General features: G+C 38.1%; 1 protein-coding gene across 4 annotated transcripts in view; it reads left to right on the forward strand.

Annotated features, from left to right (window-relative positions):
* Window positions 1–23,193, forward strand: part of THSD4 (thrombospondin type 1 domain containing 4) — a 275,436-nt gene that overhangs the window by 65,476 nt on the left and 186,767 nt on the right. For all 4 annotated transcript variants that reach the window (XM_085233984.1, XM_085233985.1, XM_085233986.1 and 1 more), the window contains exon 6: window positions 7,059–7,161. In XM_085233984.1, coding sequence (XP_085090110.1) covers window positions 7,059–7,161 — 103 coding nt within the window. The remainder of the gene's footprint in view (window positions 1–7,058; window positions 7,162–23,193) is intronic.

Here is a 23,193-nt window from a genome sequence, read left to right on the forward strand (position 1 = left end):
ATTTTTCTAGTATAAAGAATAAAAATTCATTTAGGACAGTTCTATTTGTTTATAGGTGCTAACATTATTATTTATTACAGTAAAATAGTTATCCTCAATGTGTAAACCTCACATTTTCCTGGGACCCTGGAAATAGTCAAGGAATGTTTAGACCTTGTGTTGAGGGACATGGTTCAGTGAGAACTGTTGGTGATAGGTGAATGGTTGGACTGGATGATCTTGTAGGTCTTTTCCAACCTTGGTGATTCTATGAATACAAAACATGCTGTTTCTGTGATGTTTTTGAACAACAAAGACATAAGACACTGGATCAGTGGCAAGACCGAAAGCTTTTCATGCTAAGCCCTTTTTAGACTTGGAGCCAAATTTTGTCAAATGGAAATAAGTTTTAATTGACTTCCCATTAAATGAGGCAATAGTGTGAAATTAAATTATCTTGAGCATTATGTAGCGTCTCTATAAATAGATATTTGAACTCAAGAGTACTTGTTGTCATGGTTTCTTAATGCAGCACATTTATGTAGAAAAAATGATATCACTGTTGTACAGCTGTTGTACAAAGTAGTTAAAATTTCTTTGCAGTTGCCAAGTATTTTTAATGCTTGATTAGGATTAAGTAAAGAATATCGTCTGTGCACTTCAATCTCAGTATTGAAGTACTTCATTCGGGAAACTGGGCAATAAAAAAAATTTGGGACAGTAAAATGGTAACTGAACTTTGGAAAAAATGGCTTTGGAAGGAGTGAATAGTCATCTGGTTTTGTGCTGGATCAAAAAAAAGGACTAGGAACTGTCAGCTGGCTAGGTCATTGGCAGGTGTGAGTTCACATAGTGCTGGCTTCCATGGCGTGCTTGTGTGTTACTTTACACCAGATGATATTCTTTCTGTTTTAGCATGATCTGTTCTCAATATTTGTTTTCCATTTTCTAATTGTTAAACTTACTGTTTAATCCAATTATTGTCATTATTATTTGAAATATTTGTGAAATTACAGCAATAATCAGAAATTGATGATTTTCTTGACACATTTTTGATGCTACTGAGGAACTCTACTGTTAATGCTCCTCCTATAGCCATTTGGTGAGTCTTCCTAAGCTTAATAGTGCCACACCTTTCCATTCAGACATGTTAGACCAGTGTGTATGCTATGTATAAGATGGATGAGTGGCCAAAATTCAATTTAAACCTAAAGCTGGACTTGAATCTTTTACAAGTTGTTGAAAATCTTAAAATAAGTTTTTTTCAATCTAATTTAATAAGTTTATCAGAATTCAGAAAAGGCCACAAACATGTAAAGTTGGAAAGAGATACTTATTTTTGTTTGGTTGATCTTTCTTCTTATTTATTAGGCACACTGTATTTGAAGCTGTAAACTACTAAAGAAGGGATGAAAGGTCAGTCACTGGTAGATACACTTGCAATATTATGCATTAATGCATTATTTAACTGATACATTGCAAATTTAATCAAGATTTTGCTCAGGTGACCCTTCAAAGACTCTTCTAGGTTAAGTCAGAGCACTTTCTGGTGTGCAAAGTGAAATCAGTTGTGGAAAAAAGGTTTCTGTGTTCCAGTGTGGCTACCGAAATGCCAGTGGTGTTTCAATTGTAACATGACCATTAGCCTGATAGTTTTTGGACATCCAACTGTCACATTCTGTTTTATTTCAGCTTAAAATGGGGCAAATAGTGTGCTGGAATTGACAGGTGAAAGAAATGGAGGAAAAATGAGGTAGCAACAAAGTGATAGTGAAGGAATTATTTTGGAAGTATAAATATAGACATAAAGCATAAACATATTAGGAGGGCAGAATGAGAGTTTTTAGAAGTATAAGCAAAGGAAACAGTTAAACTTTCTAAGGCTGTATGAACATCCAGGTGATATATGAGTTTGGAACTAGAAGAGATGACTCTGTAGTCAAATATGTAGTCAGTATATAGCAATATTTTTATAAAGGAAAACACAATCTTTCAAAATAGAATTAATTTCACTTCAGTATAAAGCAAGGTATTGCAATACATATTGGAATACTTGGGTAGAAACACACCTGGTGGATTAATAACATGAGATGATGCCAGAGAAACTGTAGATATTTTGACAGTGTTTGACTTTGGTGGATTAGCCCACTGCAGCAGAAGAGAGAACAGCTAGATTTTGAGGAGGCTTTTGCTACAGTGCTGTGTTGACATGTGAGCAGGTGGAAGATGACCCCACAGCCAGAAGTGTTGGGGACCATCAGTTTAACAGCATGACCTGCAAGAGAGAGCTGCAGCCTGCCTGGGGCTTTTGCTGTTATATTTTTCTAGAGAGTTAACTGAAATATTGTAGTCAACTTTGGTTACATTACTGCTCTAACAAAACTTTATGGAACAGTGAATGTGAAATTGAAACAAACCTTTAGGGAGTGGAATTATTGGGGCAGGGATCAGGGAGTCAGCAAAGTCAGCTACCTTCCAGAACTACAGACATGCAGTATTCCTTGTTTTTTTTTAATATGGGAAGGGAATGCCATGGTGACTGGGGAAGGTTCTGTTTTTCCTGGATCTAGTATACTTTTAGCAGGAAAAAAAACACTTTTCCTGGCTGTTAATTTGTCCTGAGAAGCCAAAGAAGGAATGCCAGTTGTTGAGGTCAGCTGGTAGTCTCAGATGCACTGTGCAGTAGATGCTATTTGTATATATTGGGCACACTGAAACAGTTAGCAGAAATTTCAGAAGTCAATATCGAAGATCTACATGGAAATGTTTCAAATGATACTGTCTTGTTTGATTAATAATTTGTTTGATTAATCAGTTTTGCCATTTCTTACTTAGGAGACAAAATTGGATTATTATTGTTTTGTTATCTTTTCTGCCCATGACAGGCAGGCCCCTGAAAGCACTGAGAGAAAAATATTACCGTATTAATTCCTCCCTTAGACTTTGTTTTAAAGATTCTCTCTGGTTAGCAAAAAGTTAATAGTTTATGGTGATCCTCAAAACTAAGCATAATTTCCACTGCAGCAGACATGTAGGAACAAATGGACTGCTTGATGCAGTGCCAGGATTGAAGCATTATAGGTGCTGATTCTTCCTAAACTTGTCCAGATACTGCTGCATTCACAGATGTTAATTTTCATTGCGTGTAAAACCAGACTTTTATAGTATACTGTCTGCAGTCATGGACTGCAACTAGATCTGGCCAGCACTATTTTTATTGAAATGCTGTTCTTCACATAAATTTAAAAATTTTACATTTTTAAGTTTCTGTTTTTGATTTTATAAACATTAATTCCATCTTAAGAAAAAAAAAAATCAGGTATTTTGTGCCAAAGATATCTAGACATTCATAGTATACCTTATTTATTGTTTTCATTGGCAGGCAGTTGTGTTCATGTTCTGTTATAATTTTTAAGAATTAGAACTTTTGGGAGGAAGAAAAACAGTCTCCAGTTGTTTAAATGAACCTATTGCTGCCTTTCAGTGTTTCAGAAGCAAGTGTTTTAATTGTTTTCCTTTGAAAGTGTGTTTATCCTTTGGAATGGAAAAGGATTAATAAGATTAGCTAGAACTACTGCAGGAGGACAAAACTGAGTGTAACTAGGTTACTTAGACTTAATTTAATATATAGTAATATACACATAGAAAATATTAATTACGAATTATGCTTAGGTCTGGAGAACCCAGAAGGACTGTGAGCTTTGGAAAATGAATTGGCCAGTCACTGTAGGCTGTAGAAATACAAGAGTGCCAAAAATGTTAGTCAGTGTCTTAATTGCCTTTAAAGGTGGCTTTGGTATCAGAATAACCCTTCTATTCTTTTCCAAACATGCAGTATGTTAGTGCAGCCTTGAAGCAATTTGCTAATGGCAGGCATGGTGCCACTGTGAGCACACATCAGCTGGCAGACCAGTAGTTCTCTGTTATATTGCTGATACCTTCTTAATTCAGTGAAGCATCAAAGATTTGTTGAAAACTTGTGTTTTTCAAATGTTTTCCAAAGTAAGGTAGGATAGTTTCTTTGCTTTGAGTCTTAGTTTTACTAGCAGCTAATTTAAAGACAACTAATGTTTCCTGGCAAAAAGAAATACTGTGTGTTGCTGTCCCTCTGAGTACTTTCATGCCTGTGTATCTCAGATAATAATGAGACGTGTAACTCCTTCAGTGCATTTCAAGAAGTTTGGCTTAAAATTTCCAAACAGAAAGGAGTAATTCTAAAATATTCTACCCTAAACACTCCCTGCTCCTTTGGCACAGTACTGTGCTGCTGCTGTTACAATTTCATGATCTGAAAAGTACAAGGAAAGTTGGCTGAGACATTGGAAGTTGGCTAAGACATAGCCACATCAGAATGTGGCAGTGGAAGATCTGAAAGCCTCCTGTGATGTGTGAAAACGCCTGGCATTTTGGTGGCACTTAGCTGAAGGCACATACCTGATTTACAGCATTGGTTTTTTTGTTTTGTTTGTTTTTTGTTTGTTTGTTAGTTTGTTTTTTCCCCCTACCTTTTATAGTATCATAGAATCATTTGAGTTGGAAGGGACTCTTAAAGGCTATCTAATGCACTGCCATGGCATTAACAGGGACATCTAGGGCTTGATCCAGGTGCTTAGAGCCTGGTCCAGCCTGACCTTGAATGGATGTGGCATCCACCACCTCTCTGGCCAACCTGTTCCAGTGCCTCACCACTCTTATTGTAAAAAAAAAAAACTTCTTCCTTACATCGAATCTAAGTCTCTCCTCTTATAGTTTGAAACCATTTCCCCTTGTCCTATCACAACAGACCCCGCTAAATGGTCTGTCTGTCCCATTCTTTTTTATAGTCCTCCTTCACTACTGAAAGGCCACTGTCAGGTCTCCCTGGAGCCTTCTCTTAGTAGCAGGGACGTTGTAGAGTTAGACTTTTCTTCATCTGGCTTAGGCTTGATCCATGCAGTGTGTTTAGTGTACTAGTCAGTCCTTTGTCCTGCTTTAAAGCAATGGGGCCTCTGTCCTGTGGGCAACTTTTCAGTAAGTTTAAAAGCAGAAACTGCAGCTATAGAAAAATGATCTTAGAGGAGAGGAGGGGAGCACTGTTTTTTGGCAACTGCAATGAATATTTTGATCTTTTTATTCTTACATCGTCTGCAGTTGGTATGAACGGGGTGCACAGGAAATGGTTTATGAGCCAGAAATACTGGTACACAAGAGCATGAGCTCAAGGCTCAGAAAAGGAGAAACAAGAAACAACAAAACTTTGCAACAGACTATCAGAACATAAGAGCCAAAAAAAAAAAAAAAAAAAGGAAATGTGTTCCAAAAAGAAACCCTTCAGGCTGGTTTCTTTGCTGGTGCAAACTGACTTTGTTCTACTCTAATTTAATGTGAGGACCTTAATTTATGCCAGCTCAGGTTCTCCTTCTCTTTTAGGACACGTGGTATGATTGGTTTCCAGAAAAAATGTAAGATTCTAAGTCTTGATGTTTGTTTATTGTGGTTGAATTAATCTTGTGGCGTTGCTGTGTCACAAATGTCTTATTCCAGATATATTGCTTTGATTTCTGTATTATGCGCTAGAAACAAACTGTTGGTTCCATCCTTCCAAAGTCTGATTTTCAGTGAAACTTTTTAAAGTTTGCTTGTGTTTTTGTAGGCTTGCTGAGGATGACAGTATTTGCATGTAGTTGGAGACCTTAGAAGGGTGGATGAACTAAGCACAGATGGCTGTTTGGCCAGAAGCAGTGTTTATTCCTGAAGACTTATTATAGTGATTCTACTAGAAGATAAAGCAGTCAGTGAAACTCCCCACAGCCATGACTTCGGTTCAGTTTATAACCCACTTGAAAAGTCTTGGCTTTGCTCTCACTGATCCAACTACAAATGTCTTCATATATGGGTGGTGGATACAAAGCCAGAACTCCTCTGGGGAGAACTTCCTCTGGGACCTCTTTGTGTTGGCTCACACTGCAAAGGTGACACATCTGTCCCCCATAACAGACCTAAGAGATCTGATCTGCATTATTACTGATTCTTTTCTTATTTTCTTATCTATTTTGCTTTTTAAAGTAGTGTATCTAGTTTCCCCTTGCATTTTGTTTCCTCTAGAAAACATGATTCTGCTGCTCTGTTCTATTTCTTCCTATGATTTCTGTTGCTTGTGAGTCATGTTTTTAATAGGCATCTTGATCATCTAATGTCTACCTGTAAAAATGCATGTGTGGCCAAAGTTTGCCTGTTTTCTCTAAGCACAGAAGCTTCTCTAAGTAAACCCCTGTTTTCTAGAAATCTTGCTGCCCTTTGTGTGCCCACACACCAAGCAGTCATTTGTTGTAACTGCTATACTTTGAGTACAAAAGCTTAACAAAATAATTAAGTATTTAACTTATATTTACTCTTGGAATTTGCTCCAGATCTGAACAAGGATTTTCTGCCAAGGCTTGCATTGCAGGTGACCTAATAAAAGTTGTTTCTTATGTCTTCAGCTTGCCCTGCCTCACTGTGTGTGTGTATGTGTGCTTACACAAAACATTCTCGTTGCTTCAAGCATTGTGGAGCTAGCATTTGAAGGCACAAGTTAAAATACAGAGGAAGGCAATGGTTGTCATAGTAGCACGTGGAAATAGTAATCATTTTTTAAGAACTAATAATATTCTTTTGAAACATAGGATGAGAATAAGAAGGTGGCCTGCCCAGCTTTTAGTGTTATGGAAGCATGTATGTTAAGTGCTCTGTGTTGAATCTGAGCCCAAAAAATAAATAATGAGAAATGTGAAGCTGTTGTGGAAAGGAAATGATTCAGATCTAGTTTATTGAATTCATCTTGAAGTATTGTTTTTACTGAGTGGAATAACAACTCAATGAAGAATTTGATTGTTTTGTAGAATTGTTACTCCTTTAGCCTCATAACATTAATAATTTTTTTTTTCTTACAAGCACTTAAAAGCACAGTGTTGCTATGTGTTTTAAAGAAAAGGAGTGTTCTGATGTTAATATGGATTAGAATTTGACAAAGCCTTCACTGACCTTCTAAAGTGAACAAATAAGAAAGCAATAATAATATTACTCTCGATTATAATGTAACTGTGTTCTCTATTTAACAGATGTGTCCTGAAAGCAGCAGAAGTATTAGAGAAGTGCAGTGTGCATCATACAATAACAAGCCATTTATGGGACGATTTTATGAATGGGAACCTTTTGCAGAAGGTAAGGGAAGCCAACGTGTTTTTGCTTTGTTATGCAGACTGTGTTTTGGAAAAGCAGACGTGCTTTTAACCCAGTAGAAGCCGTGAAGCTTTACTCCTTGAGTTTTGCTGATTCTGCTTTGTTCATCTTCTGGACAAGTAAATATCTCACATTAATCTTCGTATTTTATTGTATTTTATAAGAATGAAATCATGCAAGTTCTACTTTGGCATGTGTACCTTTGCTTCTATATGATGTTGCAAGATTATTTCAGCTATACTGCTATTACATGTCTTCTCTTTTAGGTACCTGCTTTTTGATAAAGGTTCAGTATAGATCTGTTTCAATAAATGGAGTTGAATTTTTTAATTCCAGCATAGCATGTGACTTGTGATCCTGATCCATTCATTTCAGGACTCTGACTGAGTGATTTATACTTTCTAATATTGTGTTTGACAGTTGGAAATGGTTACTGGAGGAGGAATACCTGTGCTGCAGGTTTTCCCAGTTGTTTGTTAAACCAATTGTCCTGGAACAGGTAGTGAAAACTCTGACAGTGGTTTGTCACTCCTTCAGAGTCCTAATCGTTGAAGTATAAAACCTCAGTGAGTTGGGGGTTATAACCTTACACTGGAAACATGTTTTGTGAAGTAAGTACTTTGTTTTGTGTTTGTCTTCCTGTAAGCAAGTGCTGGACCCTCCTCAGCTGAGACTTATGAAGTAAACAGTTTATCCTTCAAATATGTCTCAACTCTGGATTCAGTGGAAACTAGTTTGCCTTTGTATATTTTTAAAGTAACATTTTAGAAAGTTGTTTCTCACAGGACTGCAAGGATCAAAGAGGGCTTATACAAAGGGAAATCTGTATGCATACTGTGCATTAGCTCTCTTTATTACTGCGATGCCATTCTGTAGCTTGGCATGAATCACTGTTGTGAAAGTACAGCAAGGACATAGCTATCCACAGTGCCCCTTAATAGCAGGCTGTGTGTGCTGTGTACTGTGTGTTTTGTGCTGTGTCTTCTATCCGAATGCTGTGTTTTATATCCAAATGGGGGCACAGAAAGGCACCTTGAAATTTCAAAATACAAGGCATAGGCCCATCTACTTGTCCTTTTTATATTTGACAAGAACAAAGCAGATGGAAGAGAATTTACCTCAGTTGTTGAAGTCAGTCTTGAATATCACTTTTATAATTGCTTTATGTGCAAGTAGCTACACATAATACAATTTTACACAATTAGCTAGAGATAATACATCATGTTGTGGCTTTTAATGCCTTTCCATTAACATTTACAGGGAATTTAATTTACAAGAGACTTCATTACGAAGAAATGTTTGTGTGCTATGATTTGTCTTAATGTTAACACCCTATACTGTATTTCCTAAAACTGATACAGTGGCAAGTTTCCTCATTATGCATGTCTTTAATGTCAGTGATCTACTCAGTACTCTAAGTATGTTTGACTTGCCATCAGCCTTAAACTTGGTATGCTAATGTGCTTTCCAAGCTCCAAAATGGAGGCAAAATAGGACAAGGTGTGGAAAATGAATGGGACAATTTATTTTGTGATGGTGAGACTGCTCTTGCAGTGCTAGGTCTCTTCTTTGTGTGTTTCTAATACCTTTACGGTGATAGGTGAGGATCGAAAAAAGGGTGATCATTACTGGTGATACTTGTTTGTTAATAAACTGAGGTCACGTGTACCCCATAGAGCCTGATAGTAGGTTTCAAAATGAAGCAGTGAAAAGCACACCAATGTAGAGCTGCAGTTGGTGAGTCATGTAGAAAACGGCACATACAGCTGTCACTGAATTGCTCCTGAGTTCCAAGTTGACCCTTATTGGGCTGCACTGTGTGAAGAGCTCTCTGAGCCAGGTTTGGGTTTCTCTGTCATCTTCACTGCACATGAGCAAAATGCCTATTTTGGAGGAATAACGAAGAGCCTTCCATCAGAGATGTGCTGAAGGGGGTATTGGAAGTATATTTCAGGGGACTCGCAGAGTGTTGCATGTATGTGAAGTTCCTTTTTTGCATAACTAGAAATAGACATTTCCACGTGTAGTGAGCATGCTAGCATTTTCTTTCTAGTTCACTTAAAAGAGCAACTATGGTTCACAATTGATGCTACCTATCCTTACTGCAAAACTTGAGTCAGTGCAGATTCAAATAATTTAGTATCTGAATCTTAGTTGATCAAATAATGTTTTCTGTAGTGTAGTTGTGCCTCAGTCCTGTCTTTCGCTGTTATGGGTGTATGGAAGAGTTGCAGTGCTACATCTTTACCTCAAATTATGATCATTCATTATATGGTCTGCTTTTAATTGAAGTCATGTAAGGCATTACAAAGTTGCCCTCAAAAGCAATTTTGGAGCTGTAAAACTTTGGCACTTTGTACCACGCATTTAAGCAGAAGAAAGGGCTCGGTATTCCAGCAAGTACAGGGCTGATGATGCTGTCTGCAGATGAAATGACTTCTGTTGCGGCATGGCATCAAAGATTTAGCTTTGATGAATCCCTTTTCAAATTACTCTTAATGAGACATAGTCAATGCAGAGCCAGCTCAGCCCACCTCCATCTCCTTGCTTCCTCCACAGCGGTGTTGACTCACTCTGCCCTGTGCCAGGAAAGATGACTCAGGAGATCTAAAACATACCACAATCAGTTTTTTTTCCCTCCCCTGCGCATCTCAGCTTGCTCCTAGTATTTGTGTTGGATCAATAAGAGCAGCTAAACCATGATTTACAGTCCTATCTTGATGGTGAGTTCAGTATAATTATTATTATTTTTGAAAAATAACATTTTTATTTCTCCCTTGTTCAGATTGGTGCAGCTGCATTTCTAACCCGTTTTATCTGCTACTGCTCCAACACAAACTTCTGTCTTTATTAAAAAGAGGCATATTAAAGAGATGCAAACCTCATGAGTTTAGTGTATTTAATGAAAGAAGAAAGTTTTGTATTGGAGAACCAAAACCACAGAATAAATTTAAGAGCAGGGTTTGAGAGGAAGATCTACTTGTGTCAAAAGAAAAACATCGTAGTGACATGATTCTAAAATGTATGCTGAAGTTTAAGTCTACAGAAGCAGTGAATGTTTGACTCACAGAAACACAGAATTGATAGAATTGTTAAGAGTTGAAAGGGGCCACAGAAGGTCATCTAGCCCAACTCCCCTGCAGTGAACAGGGACACCTACAGCTCCATCAGGTGCTCAGAGCCCAGTCCAGCCTGACCTTGAATGTCTCCAAGGCCTGGGCATCCCCCATCTCACTGGGCAACCTGTGCCAGTGCCTCACCACCTTATTGTAAAAAACTTATTCCTCACATCCAATGTACATCTTCCACTTTTAATTTGAAACCATTTCCCCTTGTCCTGTCACAACAGACCCTCCTAAAGAGTCTGTTCCCTTCTTTTTATAGCCTCCCTTTATATACTTAACTCTTCAAATTTGAACTCTTCAGTAATTTTTTTTTCTCCACCATAAAAATAAATTCTTAATCTGAAGAGAAATGTTTGATATTTTGATAGATTATATATCTAATTCAAGGAGAAAAGCTATTGTTTCATTGAAAAGTAAAATTCAGTGAAAATCAGTTCACAGGACAGCTGTTCTTCTTAGTGAAGAGATGACAAGATTTTTTTGGTCAGAAATCCTGTATAAGTTTAAAGAAGAAATAAAGTCGTCTCCAAGACGTCTGTCTGATACTTCATCTTCAAGAGGATACCTGGGTAGTGTCATGCTTCCAAAGTACGTTCTGATAATACAGTATTTCGAATCAATGGCCACAGAAAATTCTGGTCAACCAATGGGATCCCTTGCTTCAAATTCTATTTGTTGATGACAGCCAGGCTATCCGAGGTTTCTGTTGTGGTTAGGACAGCTGTGGAAGGTGCAGGCACAACATCCACACAGTGCTGCATTGCTCTGGTCTCCTGAGCCTGAGTCCTGTGGGGAGCTGCAGCATTCTGGCCTTTGCTGCTCACTGGCTGTGGCAGCAAGGGAAGCTGCTGGAGGGCAGCCTAGTGGCTGCAAGAGGACTTCCAAGTCCTGGAGGAGCTGCGATTTTGTCTCCATTACGCCCAGGGATCTGTTAGAGTCACTGTCCCTGGAAGTATTCAAGAACCATGGAGATGTGGCACAGAGGGATGTGGTTAGTGGGCAATACTGGTGGTAGGTGTATGGGTTGGACTAAATGATCTTAGAGCTCTTTTCCACCCTTAATGATTCTATGCACCTGGAAAGTACTTAAAATGTGTTCTTTGGGGAATTGTGTTAGAACCTAATGGACTCAAGCTAGCAAAGGTAGAAATAGGATTGAAGATGTGGCTAGAGGATCTTCATAGCAATGATTGTACAGATCTACATCATTCCCTGGGTAGCATTGGGATTTCTTTGCCTGGCATCCAGCTAGACAAGCTGCTAGGAGCAGAGCCATGCTCAGCTCTCCCAGGCTGCTTCAGCAGCACTGCTGGCAGGTAGGCCTGGGGCTGGCTGGGCTGTGCATACTGCTTGCAGAGGCCCCATGGAGAGCAGGCCAGGGCCATGCAGCCAGCCAGAGCAGGTGGCCTTTGGCAATAAGAGGGATCTGGAAGAACTGCTAGTGTTCATCAGCATCTTTCTGGTTGCTAGGCTAGGCTTTCTCTTATTAATTTTCTTTTCCTATTTGACTGCTGAGAGAGAAAAGCGAGCCTATATACCACATTGCACTTGTGCAAGGTTTGAGGGAGGCTGAATATCAACTGGAGTAAAAATATCTGCAACTGAAAGCAGCACAGAGTAGTCTTGCTGATATTTCCAACTTTGGAATGTTTGGGCAGACTTTCTCAGGCTTTGTGCAAACAAGGGTATACAGACTTGTGGAGAAACCATTTATGTAGTACTGGAGTCTCATTAAAAAGATGCTTTGTTGAGCATCATCCATTTATCTGGCTGGCAGAAATTATCTCCCAGAGCTAGCAAACCTCAGGACAACAATTCCTGGGAGTAAGTCTGCTGAATGAATGGCAGATTCCTGTTAAGTAGCACTTCTGTTGTCAGATTTCCAGATGTTGCTTTTTAAGTTTTTCTCTCATTACTTGTAACTCTTTGTGTGAATCTACTGAATGTGCACAACTAATACTGGAGAAAGTTTTAAGGCTAGATATAAATGTAGTCTATTGGGTGTTGTGTAATGTCACAGATCAGTGAATATTCTGGGCCAACCTGAATGCATTGTACCTGTTTTCAGTGATTTAGTGTGTTTGTTTTTTCTTCTGCTTGTATGAATATAAATATATTATTATAGACATACAATGCATGCAAGCACATATTCATTTTATTGTTGGATATCATAAATAATGTCTTAATATGAAACCATTTAAGAAACATGGTGAAGATTAATATATACAGGATATTGTCGTTATTGTAGGTTAATAGGAAGTGGAACTTGTTAGTAATTAGAGAATTCATCATTGAGGTAGTAAGGTAGGTCCTGATGTATGCATGTGTCCCTGCAACTTCTTGGCTAGAGGAGTTTTCTTCAGAAACAGAGGCAGTGCAGTCACAATCGATAGATTCTTGGCCTTTCCTGATATGTTGCTGCCAGTTCATTGTGACTGTGGTTCTGCTGTGCTGAACCAGTGTTTCTGTAGTTCTTGTTGCAATACTTTGAGAACCTAATTTTTTTCCACCCATAACTAAAGAAGTCTTACTGTTTTATTTATAATTTGTCTGGTAAATTACTTCTGGTTAGTGGACATACAGATGCTTGTGTATATACAGAATTTCTCCAGAAATAATCCAGCTGTTCTGCAATTCATCCAACTGCAGGGTATTATATTCAATGAGGCAGCTGCTTGAAGTCTTCATTTCTCATGGCAATGCACCACAGTTCTGTTTTTTGCCTCTACCTGTTTGTTGAAATGTGCTTAATTGCTTTTATTCTGTTTTGTGGTCAGTTGTTCTTGAAGCTTGTATATTAATCACATGCACTTTTCTTATTTTTAATTCTTATAATTTATTCTTATTTTTTATTCTATATTCTTATATTTCTTCTTAAATTGCTTAATAACTAGGCTGATATATTTGCCTGCTACGTGCTGTTCACATGTATGTTGCACATGTACACTCCAGTGTTACGGTCTAGCGTATTAATTTGAGAAGTAGGAAATACAGTTGGGAAAAGCTTGGGAAAACTTTTGTGCTTTATGAGAACTCATGGCTTCAGGTCTTCACCTACTATGTGAGCTGATGTATGAAACATGCTGCAATTTGCTTTGCTTGCCCTTTTCTGTGATCTCTTGGCTTACTTTATATTGGACTATTCTTAATCTCTGGCTGATCAAGAACAGTTACATAGCAAAAGAGTAACATTAAACTGAGCCATAAACCTATAGCAGATTAGTACAAGAGCAAACATCTGAAAGCACAGATCTGAAATTATTGACAGGAACTTAAAAACTGTAGGTATAAACTTTGCTATTGAATTTTGATAGAATGGGAGCTCTGATTTCCTTTAGGCTCACTGAAAAACCCTAAGAGAGTAAAGGGTCACATTTGCACACATTACTAAAAATTCTATTTTGTTTTTATCTGAAATCTCTTGGAAATGTTGCTGACTTATGTGACTAGAATTTGTTCAAATACAATAGAACATGATTGTGCTGAAGTATCTGAAGCATTTATTCGACTTCATCAATAAATCTGCTTCCTGAACATCTGTGGTGTTGAGTTTGACCTGGAAATTGTAAATATCCTGTGTATTACTGAAATATGTAACTACTTCTGTAGAAAGCTTTCATAAAAAACATGCTTAGATACTTATGTATGTGGAAACTTAATTCTTCGGCATGGCAACTCACTTTATATTTATACTTCCTGTTTAATTCTACTGATAAACATATTTTGATTTGCATTTGTAGGAAGATTAGCCATATTAGAGCCTGCTTTTATGTGGGATTGTGTGATTTGTTGCAATTCAAACAATAATATATATATATATACATATATATATCTTATTGACTGTACTGCTTTGAGCAAAGATCTAAGATATGAAGTCTGCCATTTTCTCCAGTAGGTCACATGCACTGCACATTTTGTGATGTTTCCAATTAATTGTGTGTACCTCAATTTCCCTACTTTTTTACTTGTTATTTGGAGGAAACAATGAGGAATGAGAGCAAGTAGGAACTGGTGTTTATAGATTTATCCCTGCAAAAGCCTCAAGAATTTGAAAGAGTTGTGGTTGCATTTACGACAATGGGAAATGACATCCAATGAGTGTTATCATACAGGGTAAACTCAGTATGACCCAAAGTGTACTTGAACATAAACCATGAAAATAATGTATTTCTGAAAAGCTGGGAAAGGGAGAGTTTGGAGTCTAATTGAGAAGTTATGTTGGTGGTAACGTTAGAGGGTTTAGTTATCTTTAGTCTGGCTTTGCTGTAGAGGAGACATTGCCTTTTTAATCCTGGTGGCCAGTATTTATTTCTCTCTATTTCAAGCTTCTAGAGAAATGCTAGTAGTAGTATTTTTTTTTGTTGTTTACTTCCAATGAAATTGTAACTGTCTGTAGTTACAAGACCAACATTTTAAAACATTTGATCTCTGAGTATGACATTTTATCTGATTTCATTTCTTTAAAGATTTGTAAAAAATTTACTTTGAATCCTAGCTTCAAGCAAGTGCTTGACAAAACTCAATGCTGGGAATCAAATGTACCACCCATCTAATGATGCTTTTCTCTCCAATCATTTGCCAAGTCATTAAAAAAAAAAAAAAAAAAAAAAAAAAAAAAAAAAAGTTAGCCTGCATATGAAAAGTAGTGAAATACTTTGACCAATGAAAGCCAACCTACTGGTATAAAAAGTACTTGGTCACCTTCTCAGTATTCAACTTAGCTGTCAAGCAAGATCTTTAATAAGCAGAACTACATGAACAAATAGTATATGACACATAATCTGTAACGGTCTTTGGACTGTGTCTTCATTGTTTATATAGCATCATTGTGTCCAGTGGGTGTGCAGAGCAGCCTGAAGCTTGCTGCAAGGTGGTAAGAGGGGATTTGATGCCTAGGACTTGGGGAGCACTCTGGGTAGTATAAAGGTCAGGAGTATTCTAGAAGCAGTAGTCCTACTAGGAATCAAGATGATGTGGTGGCAGAAGTGATCATCCAGTAGTAAGAACTGTCAGAAACCAAAGTTGCCTTAAGTTAACACACCCCAGGAAGTTACCCAGCCTCAGGAAAATTCAGGGATTGCTCTCCATCTTCTTTGAGTCCTCTTCTGTGGTTCTTACGCTGAGCACAACTTTCACAGAACCAAAACCACTGGTATTCTGAATTGAAGATAATGCTGATCCTTCTTCAATTCTAGCTAGGTTGAGTGGCAGTGTTGTACAGGGGTAGAATTATAATTTTTTTGAATCTTCATTTCATTTTATAGCATCGGATCCTTTTTATGTTGAGTATGTCAAGATAGGGGAGAGAACAGAAGGTCAAATGAGATATCTTCACTCTCTTATCAAAAACGAACTTTCTCACAGTATTTAACTCTGTTTGCATTGGCCTGAGTACTGTACACAAGTACATTTATGGAAGTGCTTTGGTATGCTTTGGTCTTTTTTCGGATGATATTGTCATATTTAAAAAAATTGGAACATTTCAAAAAAAATTGCCTTGAAATTGACATTGATCTTAATTCTCTTATATCAGTTATTTTTGATGGTGGACTCTTTTTGTAGCAGATGAAGACAAGCAGACTTGAATGGTCTGAACAGATGTATATTTCAGCTTCACCAGGAAATTTTTTTTCAAGTTTTACGATTGTAGTCTTCAGAGTCCTTATCATGAGCATCTGCACAAGTATTTCTTGTAATATAATGCACTAGAATGGAGGAAAACTTAGGGCTCACAACATTTTGCAGGTGTGCAATTCTTGCAAAACCCCGGTGATCCTGCTGTATCTTCCAGATCCAAGAAATAGTCTGGAGAATAGAATAGAGCTGCAAGGTCGAAACAGCATAATCATTTTAACATATGTTATACATTAACTTTGGGAAATGCTGAATAAACAGGGCAATAATTAAGAGAAAGATTATCAACATGTGTTCCATCTTTGTTGGTAAATGTATGAACATATTTCTCGTATCATTTTCAATTTTTGGCAGTATGTATTCTTGATTTTAAACTCTTTCTCCTGTGCAGGGTGGGTTGTTTAACTTAGAAGGCAAAATTGAAAAATGCCTGGTGAATATTCTTTTCATCTTTAAAAAGAAATGAACAATGAGAGACAGGGAGAAAACAAAATGAAGTTGGTAAATGAAGTAGAAAAGAGGATCCATACTTAAAATTATCAAGCTATGTTGGATTTTTAAAATTACTAACTGTGCCTCAGTTTATGCAAGGAAATAGTTTTTGTTGATTAAGTTATGTATTTCAAAGGTTTTAAATAGTTTCATAATATTTTCCATATGTTTGATTTCATAAAAGTTCTCACATTTATCTCCTGCAGTCAGCAGCAATTGTCCCAGCCCACTGCTGCACCCGGAGCAGGCTGTGGAGCTCCCAGTCAGGTTACTGCTGAAGCTAAAGGAATGCAATAGAAGTATGAATTTTTTGGGTCTGAACAGTCCAAAAGTTGTTGAGTTTTTCCCATTCACTTCGGTGGCATTTGGATGAGGTCAAAGTTGCAGAGTCATTTAGAAGAAAAATTGCTATGTAACTAAAAAGTAAACAGAATTGATGTCTGATCCTGCAAAAATTTGTTGCAGTTTGATAATACCATTTTTTTTCTGTGTACTGAGAAAATTGGGTATGTACCTAACTCCTTGGGAGATCAGTGGATATTCTCAGAGCTGTTCTGAGAAAAGATGGCTCAGTGCAAAGCGTTCACCCAAGATCTGTGCTTGGTATGAAAGACCCAGGATTCTGGCAGCTTTTGCTGAATCCAGCCCTGGTGCTGCTTGGGTGAGCGTACAGGCAGGGCCTCAGAACGCAGCAGTACATGAACGTGGAGTTCAGGAATTTGTGTCATCTGTGAAGATGTAACAGTAAACAGCAAAGGTTTTTTGAACCGTCTTAGAGAACAAATTTCTTCCATATTTGGCACTCCCCAAAATCTGCCTTTTGTTTCTCTTTTCATTTATGGATTGTTAATTTTGATCCTGCTCCAGTATCAACTGATGCAAAAGGAAGAATACCATTAACTTCAGAAGGGTCGAATGAGAATCTAAACATTTCTGTTCTGGGTTTCTGTTTGTGTACTCAGCATTCTGCTCGTGCATGCTCCCAACAGAAGAACCGGCATTTCCTCTATCTGAAACACTGAGGTGCAAAATTTTATTTTCCTAATGTACTTACTATGACATGGTCCACATTAGATGAATAGACTGGAAATGTTGATATGCAGGTTCTGATTCCAGTAAAATTTGTGGTTTTATCTGATCAGCTTTATAAATGTTTTGTCTTTAAGTCACTGATTCCCAACCCAAATTTTGGGTCAGCCTACAGGTGGAGTCACAGTTAGCAGGAGGAGAAGGGGTACTGCCAGACAAGCTCCCAACAGCTGAGAAACTTAGGAAAGGCTGCTCTGGTGTGGAAGGGGTCAGGTTTCAGATCTGGCAATTCTTCTGTTGCTGGATTGTAATGGTAGAATTTCCTTGGCGACAGATTTTTAATCACAGATGTTGAGCACTTAAAATGCAAGCAGGTTTTGCCTGACCTAGGAAATGAGGCTCCCCCAGTTAAGGCCATAGCTGTGGGTTTGTGGGTGCCTGGGTGACTGCAGGACAGGAGCATCCCAGCACGTGCCTGTGAGCTGCCATAGTGGTAAGGCATGAGATGTGCAGCTCAGCAGAAGTATGGCTCTAGAAACGTGCTGGCTGGTAATGTGTATGCTCAGCCTGTGGCAAACTCAAATATCATAGGATATCCTGAGTGTATTCTTACAAGAATAATTGAGTCCTTGAGCCTCTTTTATTTTGGTGAAACCTCTTTCTATGGGATGTGAGTGCGAAGACTATATGCTTTGTATTACAAGATGAAAGCCTGTGAGGTTGCTCCCAGTGGCTTAAGCTGAGTGCAGAGACTGACAAAGCTGAGCCTCAGTTGCAGTCTCTGTGCAGGTTTAAAAGAACGGGGAAAGAATGGGAGGTTGTAAAGATAAACTGCTACTGAGGGTTCAAAAGGATCAAGTCTTGTAGCCTGTTTTTAAAGATGGCATTCCTTCAAAAGCCCTCAGACAGTCAGTTTCCAATTTCATCCTCCAGCATTTCAAAGGAGCATGGAGCTTACAACTCATTGCAACTATTAGCTAGAAAAATGAGGTTACTTATGAATATGAATTTGGGTGCCTGTGCTGCACATTGTTATTTAAATATAGGTATTCCTGTGTTTCTGGAGTACTACATTAATGTTCTGAATGGAAATTTTTGGTAGTGCTGAGTGTTTCAAAGGAATTAAAAGATCATGCCTATTTAGCCGGCGTAAGTAGTTGGACTGGCATTTATATATGCTTGATATTCCCATTTGTTATGATGAATTATTATTTTCAAAGCAAGGAAAATCTTACCCACTATTAAAGAAAAGCTTATAATATGGATGAACATCACAAGAGAGAGATTCCCAGTGGTAGTATATAAAATGAAAAGCAGAACTGGCTTCTATTGTATTCTGTTTCCATTAGACATCTTGGAAGTTTTATAAGCACGGCGCATAATAAATATCTAAGGCACAGTTTGAGGTCAGTTAAAAAGGAGAGTCGGTTCTTGCTAATATTTTACTGGATCAGTCCTCCCTGTAACACCCAGATAGATACAAATCCTTGGCATTTCTCCACAGTCTACTTGTGAATTTGTTAATTTACTTTCCATATTGCACTGCATAACCGTGAATATAAATCTATATACCACCAGTTTAAAGTGAATTCTGAAAAGACCAGAGGAACCATGCATTAAATTCACTTATATATCTACAAAGAGAGAAGATCTGCTTCTGAATATCCAATCGATGTCCTAAAAAAAATACTAAGGTGCAAGTCACTGTGGTCAATTCTGCTGGTGCAGTATGGTGATCTCTCCATAGAGTCATCACAAAGAACTAACTGTTTGGATCTATTGCACCAGGCAGGTGGATATCAAGTGTAAAAACAGTCCTCAAAAAGTCAGGCCTGAACTTTTTTTCAAATACAATAATGTAAGTCTGGTGACATCATCAGATCTGAAAAGCAGTATAAACTTTTACTGTATTTTCTTTTTCATTGCTCCTTTAAAACTGTTACCCAGTGAATGTAAAATGCATTGCAGCAAATCAGCAAGCAATTTCCTTCATTGTAACAAATTCTGTATCTCATTAGAGCAAAACAAGTCCCCAGTTAAGTTGCAGAACATCTGCTTAATAATTTCAAGTTCCTCCAACAATGCTGGCAGACCGGCCAAGAAGCCAGCATCTAGTCCGTTACTTTGATCAGGAGAAGTAATAAAAATATAACTAATGGACCAAAGGCAGATCTGGTGAAAGGCAGAGCAGTGCTATTGGAGCTAAGCTCAGAGAGCTGTTGCTGATGGTGGTGTGGCTGTGGTAGTGTTTTCCGAGGGAGGGATGGGGTGAGGCTGGGAACCATATTTCTGGCTTGCATTGGTTTCCTATCTCACAGTGAGAAAGTTATTTAATCTTTCTGTCCAGATCTTGACTCTAAAAGTCAGTCATCCTTTTATCTCCCATGGGCTTTCTGTAGTGCAGGTGAGGTGCTTCAGCATCACAGACAGGAGCTAAAGCATCTATAAAGGAACAGATCAATGCTTAAGTAAAATTTGGTGTGAATTGACATGATTTTTATTCTTTGTCTGCTTTGTGCATAGTGTTTCTGCTCTGTATGTCATAGGGAAAGGGACATTTTGAGTTGTTTGGCTGTTTGTTTTCATCTCAAATGTGAGCAAAAACTGAAAATGAGAACATTTTCCAGACATTTATATACCAGAAAGTTTTTTACTATCAAAACATGTGAGGTCAGTATTGTTGAAATGTATGTATATTAACACACATATGATTGTAATATTAATAATATGTTATTATTATTTTAATTTCAGTCACATAAAATGCTTCAGCATTGAAATGAAACTGCCTCAGTGTTGTGTCAGAGAAACAAAAATGGTCTTTACTTTTGTCATAAGGGAAGCGTATTTACCAAGCATGGTCTCGGCCATCCTGCTTAGTTTGCAGAGCTCAAGTTTCCCTGGAAGATACCTATGTTGTTAGTACTGTGAGAGCAGAACATATTGAAATGCCTCCTTTGAAAATGCTGCGTTTTCTTTTTTATGTCATCTGTGACAGTAGGTCTCAGAAATTTGAGTCTTCATTACGAGATGTAAAAAGTGTTCTACTATAGCTATGTGACATCGAAGGAAACAGAACAGAAACAAAGTGCTCTGCTTTCATATCACAGCAGCCATTATCAGCTGAAGGAGTCTGGCTCAGTGAGGAGGATTCGGGAATATTCCTGTTCTGAAAGCTGAAGTCACTGGCCATAGCATTTTGGTGGAGCTCAGCGCCAATATGCCATGGCAATGCAACTGAGCAGCCCGGAGGGCTGCAGGGCTGCCTGCACGCACCCATGGGAGCTGCCCTGCTGTGCTGGGCTGCCTGAAGGCAGTTCATGGGTTTGTGGCAGTTCTTGGCTGTGTATGTTCAGGGCATCAGGAGAAAAGGCTTCTTGTTTCATATTGTTCTTTCTTCTTTTTTTCTGTGGCAGAGCTAAGTCGCAGTGAATTCGAAGGTAATTTCCCAAATACTAGTTTTTAATCCAGCATATCTTCTTAGCTTCAAATTCAAAGATTTATGGCTATCTTATCCCTCAAATATCCTGATCCTGCTGTCTGTATACTATAGCTTATGCAGTTGAATCCCTTAGGAAGTGCATTTTTCTGTGTGAAATGATGTATCTTTCAGAATGAAAGTAATTTGACTTCATGCAACTCAGTAATGCTGCTATTTAAATCCTTCCAGTGGTAAATCATGTAGTCTTTCAAAAACTAATTCCAGTAAATGAGCTTTGGATCTCCCTAAAATCCACTACTTGGCTGATTTCTACTGCATCTTTTCTCCTCTTCTTGTATGGTGTTTTTGAAGCATTTAGTATTGTGGTCTTTTCAGTGGCAAGACATTAGTTGGTGCAGCTCAAGACATTTTCTGATGCTCTTATCGCTAGGGCTGAAATAGAGGCTTACAAGTCTAGCACCCACAAACAACAGTAGCAAGGCAAAGGCCATAGTTTGTTGCTGTATATATAGACCAAAATGTTCCAAAAGTTGTAAGCTAAACAGAAGGACTGTGCACAGTGAATCCAAGTGCCCAGGATTGGTGGCAAGGGGAGAGGGGTTTCTGTTGTTTTTTTTCATGGGGTTCTGTGAGTAGGTTGTCTTTTGGCAGGAGTAGCTCAGACCAAGGTTAAAAGACCTTTCAATGACAGAGACAGACAATATATAACAGCACTTACTGGTTCCTGAACTCCAGTCATCTTCAAGAGGTTCTTACTCATTGCCAAGTCATTTGAAAAGAAGTCCAATTCTGAACCGATTAAGTTGGCACCGCAAGAAGAGAAAACAAGCCACTAGCTTGTTTTCAGCTATTGGATACAGTTCAGCTGAGGTTACTCTTTAACTACCACCATCTTCCAAAGCACTTGTTAAATAATGTGGATAGGAATTTATTGTGTTGTTTGGCATGGTTTCTCATTTTTCCTCAAAAGCAACTTATGCTGGTATTGTAGGATCAGCTCCGCTAATTCCCTTGCAGTATTTCCTGGTTTGTTCCCTTCCTTTTAGTTCCTTTAAATGCTGCATTTATGCTTTGTGTAATCTTAGACCTTGGAAAATGTACCTTGCTTAGTTAGGTGGCCAGAAGCTCTTCCATCAATGAAATGGTCCTCTGTGTAGTTGATGCAGTGCTTTTTTTCAAAACTAATTTTAGTAAGAAAAACTTCTTAACTGAACTGCTTCGTGAGTGGTCAAAAATTCCAATTTAGACTTACTGCTAAAGTAAACATGTCACTGTTTATTCTAGGGTATTTCACTCTTTGTTTTGCTTAGTAACAGTAGTGTTATGGTTAATGGCAGACTGTATTCGTTCTGGGAAATCCGCACTGATGTCACATGAGGAAGAAAAGTCAAACTCTGCTCATAGATTGTGATTGTGCATTGATGTCATAGGATGGTGCTGTAGCAATTTGTACCAGCTGCAGGTAACAAAAGAATGAAACAATAACAAAAGAAACCATTGTGGAAAATCAGAAACACCCCTCATTTTCTTATCTGGAACTTTTTATACGGCATGATCAGTTTTGCTGTCTGTAAACAGAGTTGCAGATTCAGCTGTGGTGTAAGTGGTGGAATTTGGCTCAGCAAAGTGCCTGGTTTACCTGGCTAGCTAAAGGCAGTATTGGCTGTGACAGGTAAGAGCAGGCCAGAGGAGGACCATGATTTTTTTACATCCTTTTCCTTCCTTAGGCCAAGCATAGCATGCTGATTTGATCTACTGAGTGATCTAATGCAATGGGGCAGTTGTTTGCCTTACAAGTCATTTTGCCGTGAAGTTCAATGGCTTGCAAGGGAACATGATCACTAGTGGTTTTCTGCTAGCCAACCCAGAATTTCAGCAGCCAACTCTTAGAATCAACATTATATTATTGCCATGAATGTGTAGAAAGTTGTTAGGGAAAAACACTGTGCTGATCACTCCAATTTACCCATCCTCTCGTTCATTCTATTTTTAGAACTTTGTTTTCCAGGTTTATATGCTGCTAAGTCTCAGGAGAATTTTCCATTATTTAATAGATGTCACTGTCAGGGGTTCTTTTGATGAAGTAGATTCTGGGCTTGGATTTGGGAGTTTTACAGTGAGCTTACTTCTTCTAAAACCCATATAAACTTTACTGAAATTTTTAAATCCTTTTTATGTACTTGCAGTATTTTCAGGTGTTTTTGAAGTCCTTGTGTGACTTTTACTTACACTGTGCAAGCTTAGCTTAAAAATAATTATAGGGAAGGTTTGGTTATTTCTTTCATCATTTATGAA

Source organism: Meleagris gallopavo, chromosome 12, assembly GCF_905368555.1.
Source record: "Meleagris gallopavo chromosome 12, MGAL_WU_HG_1.1, whole genome shotgun sequence".
Lineage (NCBI taxonomy): Eukaryota > Metazoa > Chordata > Aves > Galliformes > Phasianidae > Meleagris > Meleagris gallopavo.